General features: G+C 44.0%; 1 protein-coding gene across 4 annotated transcripts in view; it reads left to right on the top strand.

Moving 5' to 3' along the window:
* Positions 1-637: 637 nt before the first annotated feature.
* The window catches only part of MSI1 (musashi RNA binding protein 1), an 88,395-nt gene continuing 75,629 nt past the window's right edge, over positions 638-13,403 (top strand). For 2 of the 4 annotated variants that reach the window (XM_043497996.1, XM_043497995.1), the window contains exons 1-2: positions 638-717; positions 2,164-2,314. In XM_043497996.1, coding sequence (XP_043353931.1) covers positions 2,192-2,314 — 123 coding nt within the window. In that variant the 5' untranslated portion in view covers positions 638-717; positions 2,164-2,191. The remainder of the gene's footprint in view (positions 718-2,163; positions 2,315-13,403) is intronic. The other 2 variants (XM_038373927.1, XM_038373926.2) reach the window with 1 other exon arrangement.

Raw genomic sequence — 13,403 nt, 5'->3', positions numbered from 1 at the left:
GTCCAAGATGGGGTGTTTCTTTGTCCCTGAAACCTGGCAATTCTTCCCAAGTGAAGCCACCTAGCTGATCCCAGAAAGCCTGATTGGCACTTAGTACCTTATTCTCAGGGACCAGGGAGGGTGGGTCCCATCTTTACCTTCTCTACTCTGATGGGGGCTTGTCTTCATTTGAAAGTGATTTTGGATTATGATAGGGTGCGAATTTAAAGCACAGATGCTATTCTGGTTAAATTCCCTGCATAGGCTAGAATTGAACTAAAATGTGTGTCTTCTTTCTAAGTCCTGCAACAGCAACAGTCTGCCTCCTGTTTTTCTGATTCACTGTGAGATCTAGGCTTCCGGTGAGTTAGATTCCAAGGATCCTGGTATAATACAACTCTGATAGATACTTGACTTGATCAGCTTCTGTAAATTATCTGAAACAGGTTGGTATCTTTTATAATTGGAAAGTGCGAACCACACTGTGGGCTCTGTGATGGGGTATCTAATGCACACCAGGCTTAAACAGGTAAAATAGGCCAGTGAGTCTTATAGGCTGCACCTGGAGGGGAGCCAGGGCCTGATGAGGCCTAATGTGTAATGAAGCCCAGATTTATGGGGGTATTTATGGGGGGGGGCTGAGCTAGCCCTATAAAAAGAGGAAGCTGGTGGTAAGAAGAAGGCTGTAGGGAGGAGTGCTGTAGTCTCTCTGTAAAGAAGTCAAGGTCTAAGTGGAAAGTAAGTCCTGGGATCCTGCCTTAGACTGTAGACTCTGGCAAGAAGCAGGGAGGGGAGGAAGCGCCAGTGGTAACCCAGAAGTGGACCAGAAAATAGGGAAGAAAGGAGAGAGCCCAGGGAAACAGCAACAGGGTTGGGGTTTGAGCAGACTGTGGTTGTTGGGTGTGAGGTCCCTGGAAACCAGAGTAGTGGGTTTCCTTATCAGCTACTGGGAAAGTGGTACAAACTTGGTGGTAGATCAGAAGACTGCCTGAGATTGTAGATACAGTCTGTCCTGTGATACTCTAGAAGGGGAGAACTATAATGCCCTGTCTGGAGGACTAAGTCATGAAGAGGGAGCATCCTGAGTTCAGAGAGAGAGGCTATGGGTGAGCAACCAGAGGTGGGGGGGGGGGAAGTACCTGACTAAGCGAGAGCTAATTCCCAGATGTAGCCAGAAGGGGGCCACAGTGGTGAGTGAACCCCATTACAGGCACTACCAGAAACAAATAAAATACACCTTTGTGGTGAAAATAAGTAGTCTAGAATTTTGTGTAAATGAGAGCTTAGGCAAAGAGGAGTTTGACATTTAATCCCAAGAAATTTGCTCAGTCCATGTTGTCCCTATGGATACCATGTCTGTATGTGAGCAAAAGATGACAGAGTCCTAGCTGTACCCAGAATATGAAGATTCAGGGCAGGTAGAGTATTATGGGGGGAGAGGGGGGAGGAGCTCATTGGACACTTGAGTTGCTATGTCTAAATCCATAAGATGAGCCAAAACATTCAGACCCTCTGTATGTTAGGAAATTGAACCACTGATGAAAAGGGGTTTCAGCAACAAGTCAACTTCTTGGTGTAAATGGGCGTTAAATGAGAGCTCAGTGAAACCTCCACTTAGAATGAAGTTCTTTTTGAAAGGTTTCAGAGTAGCAGCCGTGTTAGTCTGTATTCGCAAAAAGAAAAGGAGTACTTGTGGCACCTTAGAGACTAACACATTTATTAGAGCATAAGCTTTCGTGAGCTACATGGCATCTGATGAAGTGAGCTGTCGCTCACGAAAGCTTATGCTCTAATAGATTTGTTAGTCTAAGGTGCCACAAGTACTCCTGTTCTTTTTGAAGAAAGTGACTTCCTTATAAATTCTTACAGGAGATATAAATGGTCAAAGAAACGACCTCCGTGCTTGTATTAATGACAGCGTATTTAGCTACGCGTCTCAGCACCTCACAATCATCAATGGATTGTATCCTCACAACATCCTTTGGGGTTGGGAGGAATATTATCCCCATTTTACAGATTGGGGGGACTGAGATACAGGATAGATTTAATGACTTGCCCAGAAGCTTGTGGCTGAGCTGGGGAGTGACTCCATCTTTCTCTGGACCATCTACTTTGGTGCTTTTCCTAGTGAAGCTGTGGGAAATAGATTAGGATAATTCTGACTTTTTTTTTTTTTTTTTTTAGATGCACTAGGGCTGAAGAGAGACAGCTAATGAATCTCAGCAGGGGAAGAAAAATGATAAGACTGAGAACCTTCTTCCTCTGCATTTTGGAGATGTGCCTCTTCAGAAATGATGCTTCAAGTCTTGTTTGTCTCAAATTGATCCTCTTTCAGGTAGGGAGCTTTTTTTTCTTCTCTACCCTCAGCTCCTTTTCACACCATAATGGGGTTTGGACAAAAGAACCTTCAAGGGCTTGTGTGTCCTCATAGACTCATAGATATTAAGGTCAGAAGGGACCATTATGATCATCTAGTCTGACCTCCTGCACAACGCAGGCCACAGAATCTCACCCACCCACTCCTGCAATAAACCTCTCACCTATGTCTGAGCTACTGAAGTTCTCAAATCATAGTTTAAAGACTTCAAGGTGCAGAGAATCCTGTAGCAAGTGACCCGTGCTACAGAGGAAGGCTAAAAACCCTCAGGGCCTCTTCCAATCTGCCCTGGAGGAAAATTCCTTCCTGACCCCAAATATGGCGATCAGCTGAACCCTGAGCATGTGGGCAAGATTCACCAGCCAGATACCCAAGAAAGAATTCTCTGTAGTAACTCAGATCCCACCCCCTCTAACATCCCATCACATACCATTGGGCCTATTTACCATGAATAGTTAAAGATCAATTAATTGCCAAAATCATGTTATCCCATTCTCCATATATGGCACTCCCATTTTAGTAGTGAGTGCTCAAAACTCAAGAAAACGATATACATCTAAATGAGACCGTGACTCCACATGGGGAAACAGTTCTAGCAATAAGAGGGCCAAATTCTGATGTCCTTACTCAGTGTTTTCTCCATCCTTGTTCAGACAAAACTTCAGTTGCCCTCAATGAAAGTTTTGACTAATAACTTCAAGACTTAAGGATAGGGATTCTTTTTATTTGAGAACCACATTAAAACTGTTATAAAACTATGCTGTAGTTTCTGGGGCAGAGGGTAGTCCTGCCCAAGTTGTGCTATACGCTAAACTAGTGGTTTTCAACCTCTTTCATCTATGGACCACTAAAAAATTTTGAATGGAGATATGGACCCTTTTGGAAATTTTAGACATAGTTTGCGTACCCCAAGGTGTCCACAGACCACAAGCTGAAAACCACTGTGCTAAACCCATAGCACAATCTGTACAGCATAGCTCTCAGAAAAGGAAAATTCTATCCACATTGGTCAGGGAAACTGTGCTAGAATTGTTTCAGAGTAGCAGCTGTGTTAGTCTGTATCCACAAAAAGAAAAGGAGGACTTGTGGCACCTTAGCGACTAACAAATTTACTTGAGCATAAGCTTTCGTGAGCTACAGCTCACTTCATCATGTAGCTCACAAAAGCTTATGCTCAAATAAATTTGTTAGTCTCTAAGGTGCCACAAGTCCTCCTGCTCTTTTTGTGCTAGAATTGTGTTTAAACCTTGATGTTGCTAGTTTGGTTTGAATCATAACCTGGTCAGGTCCTAAGCATTTGCTGAATGTCAGGTGGTGGTGGCAGCCTGGGAGTCGTATCCAGCTTATTCAAAGGCACACAAATGGCAGTAGGGCATCTAACTCCCGTTGACTTCCACTGCATCCAGCTGCCACTTGTGCCTTTGAAAATCTCCTTCTGTGTGATTTTGGGCAAGTAACTTAGTGTGGGATTTTCAAAAGTGCTTCAATGAGACTTGTGCTCAGAAGTCATTTAGTCTCAAGAAAATATCCCTTTAGCCTCTGTCTGCCCTATTTGTAAGGGGCTTTGTGATCATCTGCTGAAAGATAGAGTACTGTTACTGTATGTCCTTCCTATGCTGAATAGTTCCGTATCTGTACTTTACATTTCTACCATGAGAACCTAATAGATCCAAAGTTAAAACCAAAGCAGTTTTCCTGCAGTTGTCTCTGACGTTCTTGTTTTCTCCCAGTCTGGTTTCCATGTCAGCACTAATTGTCTTGGTGACTGCTCCACCCACTCTCCTTTGGGAAATGTGACATCATCCTGATCACTGGGAGTTGCTTTTGCGCTGCCCAGTATTCCTGTGTGTGTTCTCTTCCATGGGACAGAAAAATCGTCTTGTACTGTCAGAGAAGCATATCCATGTCAACACAGCTGGGAGCATCTCTTGGGATACTCACCCCAGGTCACTTCCCTTCCCCTCTGTGTCTCTTTGACTTTTCCTGTTGTAACTCAGTAAGATAATCACTCTCGCCATCTCCCAAAGGGTTAATCTTTCCTCTGCTGATTTGACTAGTTCCTTTTTTTGAAGCAAGTTCACACCTGCTATCTGAGCCATGTAGCCTCAGGATGTTCCCTGCCTTAGGAGTTGGGGCTTGGACTGATCTGCATGCCTGAAAGCAAGGAAGGCGAGATCAAACCAATACTACTGCATTATAATGAATCTCCCCAGTGCAGCCATGGTTAAGGATATGTTAGTGTGTCTGTTACCAGTCCTCTTCACTGGGCTGTGGGTTGGCCAATGCACCTATCTGGAGAAATTTCCAGATTTTTTAAATTTTTTTTTATGTAAGACTGAATTTGGTTTGGAGTCATTTGTCTGTTTTGAGTTATAAAGATGCAAAAAACAACAGGAAATTACTCTGATTTTAAAATTGCAAGTGTTTTGCAGACTGTTGGGGAAACTGAGAAGTAGATATAATGTCCTGCAAAGGTTCCCTCAGTGTTCCTGCCCAGGACTTTAGAACAACTGGAGTGTACCGCTAGTCCTCCTTTCTCCCTACCAACCCTTCGGTAGTTTAGTATCCTTGTATTCGGTCATGTTTTTATTACTACAAAATGAAGGCTTTTATTTTGTTCTTAGCTCACATGGTAGTGCAGCATGGAGAGTGCCCAGTCTGGATCAGTGGGAGCAGGATATGGCCCTAAGGGCAAATCAGCATACACTACTCTCATTCTCCTGCTCTCCCCCCTGCTGTGGCACAGCAAGGAAGAAGGAAGGAAGTAACACTGAGTGTGAATTTTATGGCTTTCATGGGTGTAATTTAGACTCTGAGGGCCTGATTCTGATCTCTCACCAGTATAAATCAGGGGTAACTCTACTGAAGACACTACAGTTAAAATGGGTGATAGTTTAGAGTCAGAGCTCAGGACTTTGGGTGTATATTGGGTTCTGAGCATCTTTGTAAATCTGGCCATTATTTAGGTGTTTAAATGGGAGATGAACTCTTTGGAAAACTGCAGCAATTATTTTAAACATTTGATTAAATAGAATGAGCTAGATTCTTCTCTTACACCAGCATAAATGAAGTCAGTAGTAATACTCCAGAATTACGCTGGTGTCACTGAGAATATATATAGCCCAAGTTCCAATATATCAGCTTCAACTAAACCAAATTTGCAACTCACTGAGTGTTCAGGGCTTAAAGACTGACCTTGCAATAACCTCTTATGTTAATGTCTGCCTCCTTTCTGCCTAGCTTCTTATAATGTGTGACCCTAGAGATGTAGGTCTGAGCTTCGGACTTGAATGCAGGGGAACCTAAAATGTAACCTGCAGGTCAAATGTGCCCCATAGAGCTCTAAAATGTGCCCCCTGGCTGCCCTTATCTTTGAAGTGTGAACAGTGACTCTGTATCTAAAAAAAATAACAAAAAACCAGTCCAACTCAATAGATCAGTTCCCTATGTGCATTCTGAATCAAATCTGCTGACTTTAGGGACAAAAATAGACATTTTACTACTACTTTACTCCTGTTGACACAGGGATAGATATGCGTCAAACATAGTTATGAGGCAGTGAGCTGGATTCCAAATGCAGAGTCAAATTCTTCTCTCAAGTATTACTGTAAAATCAAGGGGAGAAATTGGCCTTCCATGTCTTTATTACGGCTGGTGATGCACAAGCAGGAAAGAACCCAGCTTGACTTCCAGATCTGAGGGTGGTGTTTGCAAGTTGGGTGGGGGAGTATTTGTGCTTACAAACTGAATGCATTGTCTCTACAGTCATTGAGAGACAAATGTGGAACTCCACATTGCTCAGTTTGTTTGTTTTAATCACTTTTCAGTGTAGTACTACATTTTAATTTGGAGGTGCAGCTAGTGGAAACTACAAGTCCCAGCATGCCATATTTCCTCTTGTTCTAAGCAATGTGGCTTGCAAGTCTCATGGGATTTAATCAGGAAAAATCAAACAAACTATCTTTATCACAAGACCACAGAAGTAGGTTCTAACCTTCAGTTAGTATTTAAAGGAATAATTTCACACCAAGGCTGGTTATCTCATTCCTCCAAATCAAGTTTAGTGTGATGAAGGTAAACTTTTTTCTTTTCCCAGTGGTAATGTATACTAATCATGATTTAAAATCTCCAAGCACAGTTTCTTTAAGAAGTTCTTAAAACTTTTAACAGTGCTTCCATAAAATTCTTTCTGCTGCACTATCTAATCCAAAGTAGTTTAGCTCAGATTTATATTCTGGCAGCTGTACAATAAACCTGGGCTTTACCACATAAACACAAAAGATTACTTTAATGTTTTTAACAGGGCAGATTTTTTTAAGGATTCTTGTGATTTGAAGTCTCCGTTAGTTTCTTGAACCCCAAGGCATGCAGACATAGAGCCTGGTGGGGGTAAAACCCTTCCACCAGGATTAGGCAAGGGTTCTGTTTCTGTAGAATTTCACATCATCTTTACACTGGCTGAATTTACACCGTGTGCAGTCTTTTACTCCTGTGCAAGGCAGTGGAGAACATAAATGTGTGGAGCTGAGGCCTCAAGACACAAGTGGTCCAACCTATGTCCTCACTCTCACCCTTCAAAGCCAGTGATTTTGTTGTTGTACAGGTGTAACCAAAAGAAGGATTATCCCAACATTTCTCAGACTGTGGCTACACTAGAGAGCATACAGTGGCGTAGCTCTAGTATAGCTGCTCTAAGCTGACGGGAGAGAGGTCTCCTACCAATTTAATGAATCCACCCCCAATGAACAGCAGTAGCTATGCCGGTGGAAGACGCTCTCTCTCTCTGTCCACACCAGCACCTAGGTCAGTGTAACTTTTATTGTTCAGGGAGATGACTTATTTGCACCCCTGAGTGACATAAGCTATAACTACATAACTGGTAGTGTCGACATAGCCTCAGACTTGAAATCTCCCAGAACTAAGGAACCTCAGTCTTTAGTACCTAAGACTGGAAACCTCCCCATCAGGGGCCAATAATTCTGCTGGGTGTCTCAAACAGTAACTGTTGTCTCCTCTTTAATACTTCCCACAACCTCATCTCCTGCTGGGTCACAAAATCTTGCTAAAAATATGAAATCTTGAAATAAGACATCTTTGGAAAGGGTTATTCTTATTACTTGCATGGCCTGAGGCAACCTGATCCTCATAGGATTACTTTAGTCATGAACGACAGCTCTTTCTAAGGGTTCAGGGTCTGTTCCTGTTGACATTAGTGTAGGATGCTGCAAAGGTTTACATTTTTCTTCTGACTGTACAGTTCAAATATGTGACCTCTTAATTCATGGGAACTGGTGCAGGGTTATCCTCTGCAGCACTCCAAAACCTGGCAGATATCTATGCATGCAGAAGAAGTGGTAGATTTTGGGTTCCAGCTGTAAAGGGACAGGTGGAAGACAAAGAGAAACGCGAAGCTTGATTCTTTTAAAACAGAAGCTTCTTTACCCTGTTCCAGTCCCTGAGTTCTGTTCTGTTGTATTCTGCAGCGAGAACACAGATTCAGCTTCCTTTTTGGTGTTTAACACTAGCAGATGGAAATCCATCTCAACTTTCAAAAACTCTGAATGACTGATTAAGAACAAAATTGTTGGTCTGAGAGCTGGTTCCCTCTCCTTCTTTTCTCTCTGCAAACTGCCTTTCAGGGGTAAAGTTTCTAATTACAGGTCAGGGAGGCAGGTTTAATCACACAGCAGAGCCCTTGATGCTGCACTAGAGATTGTTATTTATACACCTGAATTAATAGGATGCAGCATTTCACTTGAGAAGAATAAGGTGGTTTTCAATTTCTCACTTTTTTTTCCATGTGAAATAAACCACATTAGATTCACCAGGCTTGTGACCTAAATTACTCGGGATTTTGAGTAACAAATAACAAGCAACTGCTACAGGGACAGGGTGAAAAGAGAAGTATGAGTAAGAGGGAGGAGGGAGGTGAGGAAAGCAGGAACAGAGAAAGGGGGCAGAGAGAAACATGGTGCTACAGAGAAACAGGAGGGGGTAGAAACAGGCAGACACTGGGAAATTAGACGGGGTGAAAAGAAAAATATGCTGCTCCCTACACAGTGGGGCAGGGTTGAGTAGAGCAGTAGGGTCTACAGAAATACCTGGAAAGTCTGCTGTGTTAGTCTGTGCGCACACACAGCAAAATAATTCTTAACAAGGCTAAGAATAGGATAGCCAGCGGTAAAATCTGAGGCTGTGGCATATAGTTCAGTGTTCCTCTGTGCTACAGTAAATGGAATCCATGTCCCATCAGTAGAGTCACTGTTAGCACTTGCTGGAAGTGTTTGGGTTGCAGTGTTGGAAACAGCTGATTTCTGGCTTGGATCTTTCTTGTAGTGTCATGAACTCCAGGGCTGCTTATTTACAGTGGCACAGAGATTAATTTTCTCATTTCTTCTGGGTACTGAACTCCTCTCACGCCCTGCAGACTTCTCTGCCTGTGTGTGTGTGTGTGTGTGTGTGTGTGTGTGTGCGCGCGCACGTGTGTTTTGGCTGCTTGGGAAATAATGACACTTTCAAGGAGTCTCCTGGACACTCTGGATAAGAAATGGGTGATCCAGGCTCATCTGTCTGAGTCAGTAGGTTTTGGAATTCAAGACCCTCAGTAGCTCCTGAAAGCTGTGCCTTATTAGTATATATCAGACATGCCAAACCCGCAAAAAACCTGCAGAAATTGGACTTGTTTTTGGCTTTGTGAGTTTCTTGTTCACTAGTTTTTGGCTTGTAGCTTGTTGCTTGTTTTCGCTTGTAGCTTGTTGCTTCTTTGTTTTGATCTGCTCCTGGGAAGTGGGGGCAAGCAGAGGCAATGAGGGGAGAGAGTCAGGGGTGCACAGCGGGCCCACCACAGTCCCAGACTGCATGCCGGGAGGGCACATAGTGTGTTGGGGTTCTTGGGGATTGGCTTGTTTTGGCCTTGTTTTGAAATGGGAATAGCTTGATTTTTAGCTTAGTGTGAAAGTCAGAGTGCTTATTTACCGTGTGAAAGTTGGCAACTGTGGTATATATCTAACACTTGTCTCTTCCACTGGATCTAATGCAAGCTAAAGGATTGGCAAGGGTGTTGCAATTAGCAGCTGTGTTGCATTCTATTAAAAAATCCTTATCCACCTTTGTAAAGTGATTTTTTTTTTTTGGCTCCTTGGATGAAAAATGCTATACAATTATATCTGTTATGTAGGCTGGAGACCTTGTCTTCATATGTGTCTGTAAAGTGCCTTGCACACTGCCAGAGCAATGCAAACAGTAAATAAGTGCATAGTGTTTTAATGACCTGGCTTGTATGTGTGTCACTTCCCTTTACTGAATGTCTGTGTCATAGGCCTTTAAAGTGCTAACAGAGGTTCTCCTTTGGCTCACATGCTTTTAGATCAGAAGGATCTGAGTTCTATTGCTTTGGCAGCCGCAGATTTGCTGTAGTGTTGTTGTTGTTTAATAGCTGAGTAGCACAATGTGTTCAATAGCCATATTACACATTATTTGTCTAAATAGGGAGGTGGAGAGATTTAGGGGGAGCTGTTGCTGTACAGTATGTGTGGGAGGTTTTCTGCTCCAAAAATAGGAACCTGTCAGAGTGGGAGGATTTCAGAGGGGGAGGTCTCTCGTTGGAGAAAAGATTAGTGGTGATGACATGGGATGCTCATACTTCAAGGCAAACACCTGTAAATCAATCTAATCCTGTAAGTAGCAATCTACTAAACTGAGTTCACCCTAGCAGTACAGATCTTGCGTCTCCATTCAGCAAGGCCAGAATAATCTGCTCATCCCTCTCTGAGTCAGACTGGGCTGCAGACTCTTCACTTTCTCACCATATGCTAACCAGAATGACCACCATGAGATCCTGACTGTTATGTGCTACAACTTCTAGGGAATGAAGCCAACCACACACCTAGAGGAGTTGCTGCTGCTGCTGCTGCTGCTGCTAATGGGAAAGAAAGAAAAGACAGGGACATTGTTCTTCCAGATGGTGCCATCTTGTTGAATCAATATTATAACTGTTTTTCCCATGGGGAGGCACTTCCAGCCCCTTTTAGAGCCTTGAGATGGCCTTCCCCACTCCTCTATTTCATCCCCTTTCTACACCCCACAGTGATTCTGTACAGTGGCGAGCTTCTCTCGGACACAGGAAGCTTGAATAAGCCTTTCGGTGCTGCTCTGTGTCCATCAGAAAAGGGGGTAACGTGAGGCATTCTCTTTTCCCAGGAGCCAAGCATATAGCTTCTGCAGCACACCGAGCCCCTGCCAGCCTGGGAGTGTGAAACCTGAGCTCAGAATACGAGCTTGGCTCCCACTGATGGGAAAACCCCATTTTGCTGCCAGCAGGGTGCTCCTTAGAACTGACTTATTAGAATATCTCCATTGTGAGTTACAGTACATGTCTAGATAATACAGCCTGCGATTTCTGCAGTTTAAAGCATAATCATGTCATCTGGAGATTTTGAGGGACTCCTCCAGTATGAACTCCCCTGGGATTATTTGTAGTTTGCTTGTATCACAAGTCATTGGGAAGGTCAATTTCTATAGATTTTACAATAAGAATTCAAGTTTGACCTATTGCCTCAGTGTCACAAGGCATTAATGGTCTCTAACATTATGCGAACAAATGCATGATGGTTTTGAGTTTGTGGTGAGAACGTTGTGTGGTGATTGGAACATTGGACTAGCTGTTATCTAGCTCTTCCACTCACTCCTTGTGTGACTTTTGATGTGACTTAATATTTTCCGGCTTGAGATAGGACAACAATCCCTGGGCAATGCTCTCCTTCTCCCCTGGGACAGAGACCTTCTCTGCACCTTTCCTCCATTTCCCCTACTTTCAAAGGTCTTGCCAAAAATAAAAAGGGATGGAGCTCATGTCATTCTGATTGCTTCTACTTGGCTGAGACAGACCAGGTACCCTTACCTATCACAGCTCACAATGTGCCCACTAATCCCTCTCCCAGCCATTTTGTTCTTCCTCTCACAGGACAAAGGATGCATCCCAACTTGGGGATTCTCTGCCTCAAGACATGGCTCCTGCTTGGTTCTAACACCTAGCGAGCTTCTGCTCAAGGGCATTAAGAGGTTCTATTATACAGTAGAGTCCTCAACACAATGTAATAACCAGCAAAAATGGTCAAGGTTTCAGATTAGGTGCATGTTCCAACAACTCTCCCCAATATCCATGACTCTTCCACGTATCCTAGATTATGCATTGACCCTATAGAGACTGGGACTATCTCTAAACTCTCTCAGGGTCCACCTAGTGGCTATAACAGCTTTCCAACAACCTATAGAGAGGTACTCAGTGCTGTCACACCCAACTGCTAAAAGGTTCCTCAAGGACCTCTTTCTATAGCCTCGACTCCTATGTGGGAGCTGAACCTGATACTGAAAGCATTGACTAGGCCTCCCTTTGAACTTATGGCCACCTGTTTGCTGACATACCTTTCCATGAAAATGGCCTTCTCAATAGCTATTACCTTGGCCAGGAGAATAGGAGAGATAGCAGTTTTGATAGCACATCCCCTCTACACAATTTTTTTTTCTGGACGAAGTTACACTTGGGCCACATCCAAAATTCATCCCTAAGGTAACCTCCCCATTTCACATGAATCAATTGATTCACCTTCCAATCTTTTACCCAAAGCCTCACCAAGACAAAAGGGAGGACTATATTATGTAACCCTTCTGCCCGTCAGAGTTGGCAACAACAACGGCTGGGTTCGGTATCTAGGGGTTCCATTCCAATAACACACCGGCTCGAGCCCCCACCCAGTGACCTGGGACAAATGTATACCACCCCCGCTGGGCGCTTCCAAGAGGCAATACTTCCCCTCTCGCAAGCACAGAGTCTGAGTGTAGCAAAAGCCTTTTAATAACAGAGAGAAACAATGTGGCATTATGTTGGGGAAACACCACCAACAGGATTCATAACACAACCCATGAGCAAAAAATCCATCCCAAGCAAATTGGGGCATGTCCTTTCCCTTTGGTTCTTGAGTCCAGCAACCCAAAGTCCCAAAAGTCCAACAACCCAAAAGTCTCTGTCCCTAGTCAATGCAACCCCAGAGTTTGAAAGTTTATCTGCAGAGTTTTACCTCCCAAGCTGGGTGGAGATGGGGGGGGGGAGGGTTAAGGGGTACCTTACATGGTCCAAAGCCGATTGCCCCACTTCTCCATGGGGCTCCGCTCTGCTCCACCAGCCATCCTACGAATCGCTCCGCTCTGCCAGTAGCCCCCATGAACTGCTCCAGGCATCACACAAACTGCTCCACTCCACCAGCTGCTCTGCTCTGCCAGCCGTCCCATGAGCCACTCCAGCCATCCCGTGAACTGCTCTGCTCCAAGAGCCACCCTGCTGCACACTATATCTTCAGTCTTCCCCACTACTTAACACAAGTTTAGCTCTTTTGTGATTTCAGCTTGTAGTAGGGGAGCTTCAATGCTGGTGCACCATTGGCCCAAAGTGAATTCAGCTTAGTCATCTGTAACTAGGCTTCTAATAGAATCAAAATTAGCTCTGATATTCCACAATAGAGAGAGGAGGAAGTGCAATTAGCATGTAAGGCCCTCAGCCAGGGGCCCATATCACTAGTTATTAATACCTGTCCCCAACCTCTCTCCATTCACTGGATTTTGGAACCCATGACCCTTGCCTAGCAAGTGTTGCTTAGTTGATGGTGAGTCCCTCCATCATAACAAAAGGCCAAGTACAGTTCCACTGTCCTTGATTCACATAATCAGGATAATAACAGTTTATTCCTGCCCCAATAACAGAGAAACTGGAGCTCCTACAGCAGCCAAAGTGACCATCTAGGCGGGGTGGGTGTACCTATGCAAATGAGATCAGCCCCTGAAGTTCTTTTCCACAACCCACCATGACTCACCACCAGATGTCAGGGTAGAGCTTATCCTGACTCTGCTTACATCATATACCCTAGATGTCAGGAGAACCCTGGCCTTCTACCTGGACAAGACAGAGGCCTTTAGGAAGTCCCCTAGGCTTTTCTTCTCCATTGGGGAAAGATCCAAGGGCTCATCAATATCAGCCCAAAGGCTCTCCAAGTGG

This window comes from Dermochelys coriacea, chromosome 15 (assembly GCF_009764565.3).
Source record: "Dermochelys coriacea isolate rDerCor1 chromosome 15, rDerCor1.pri.v4, whole genome shotgun sequence".
Taxonomy (NCBI): Eukaryota; Metazoa; Chordata; order Testudines; family Dermochelyidae; genus Dermochelys; species Dermochelys coriacea.
Note: the sequence above shows the minus strand (reverse complement) of the source record. Positions and strands in the feature narration are given on the sequence as shown.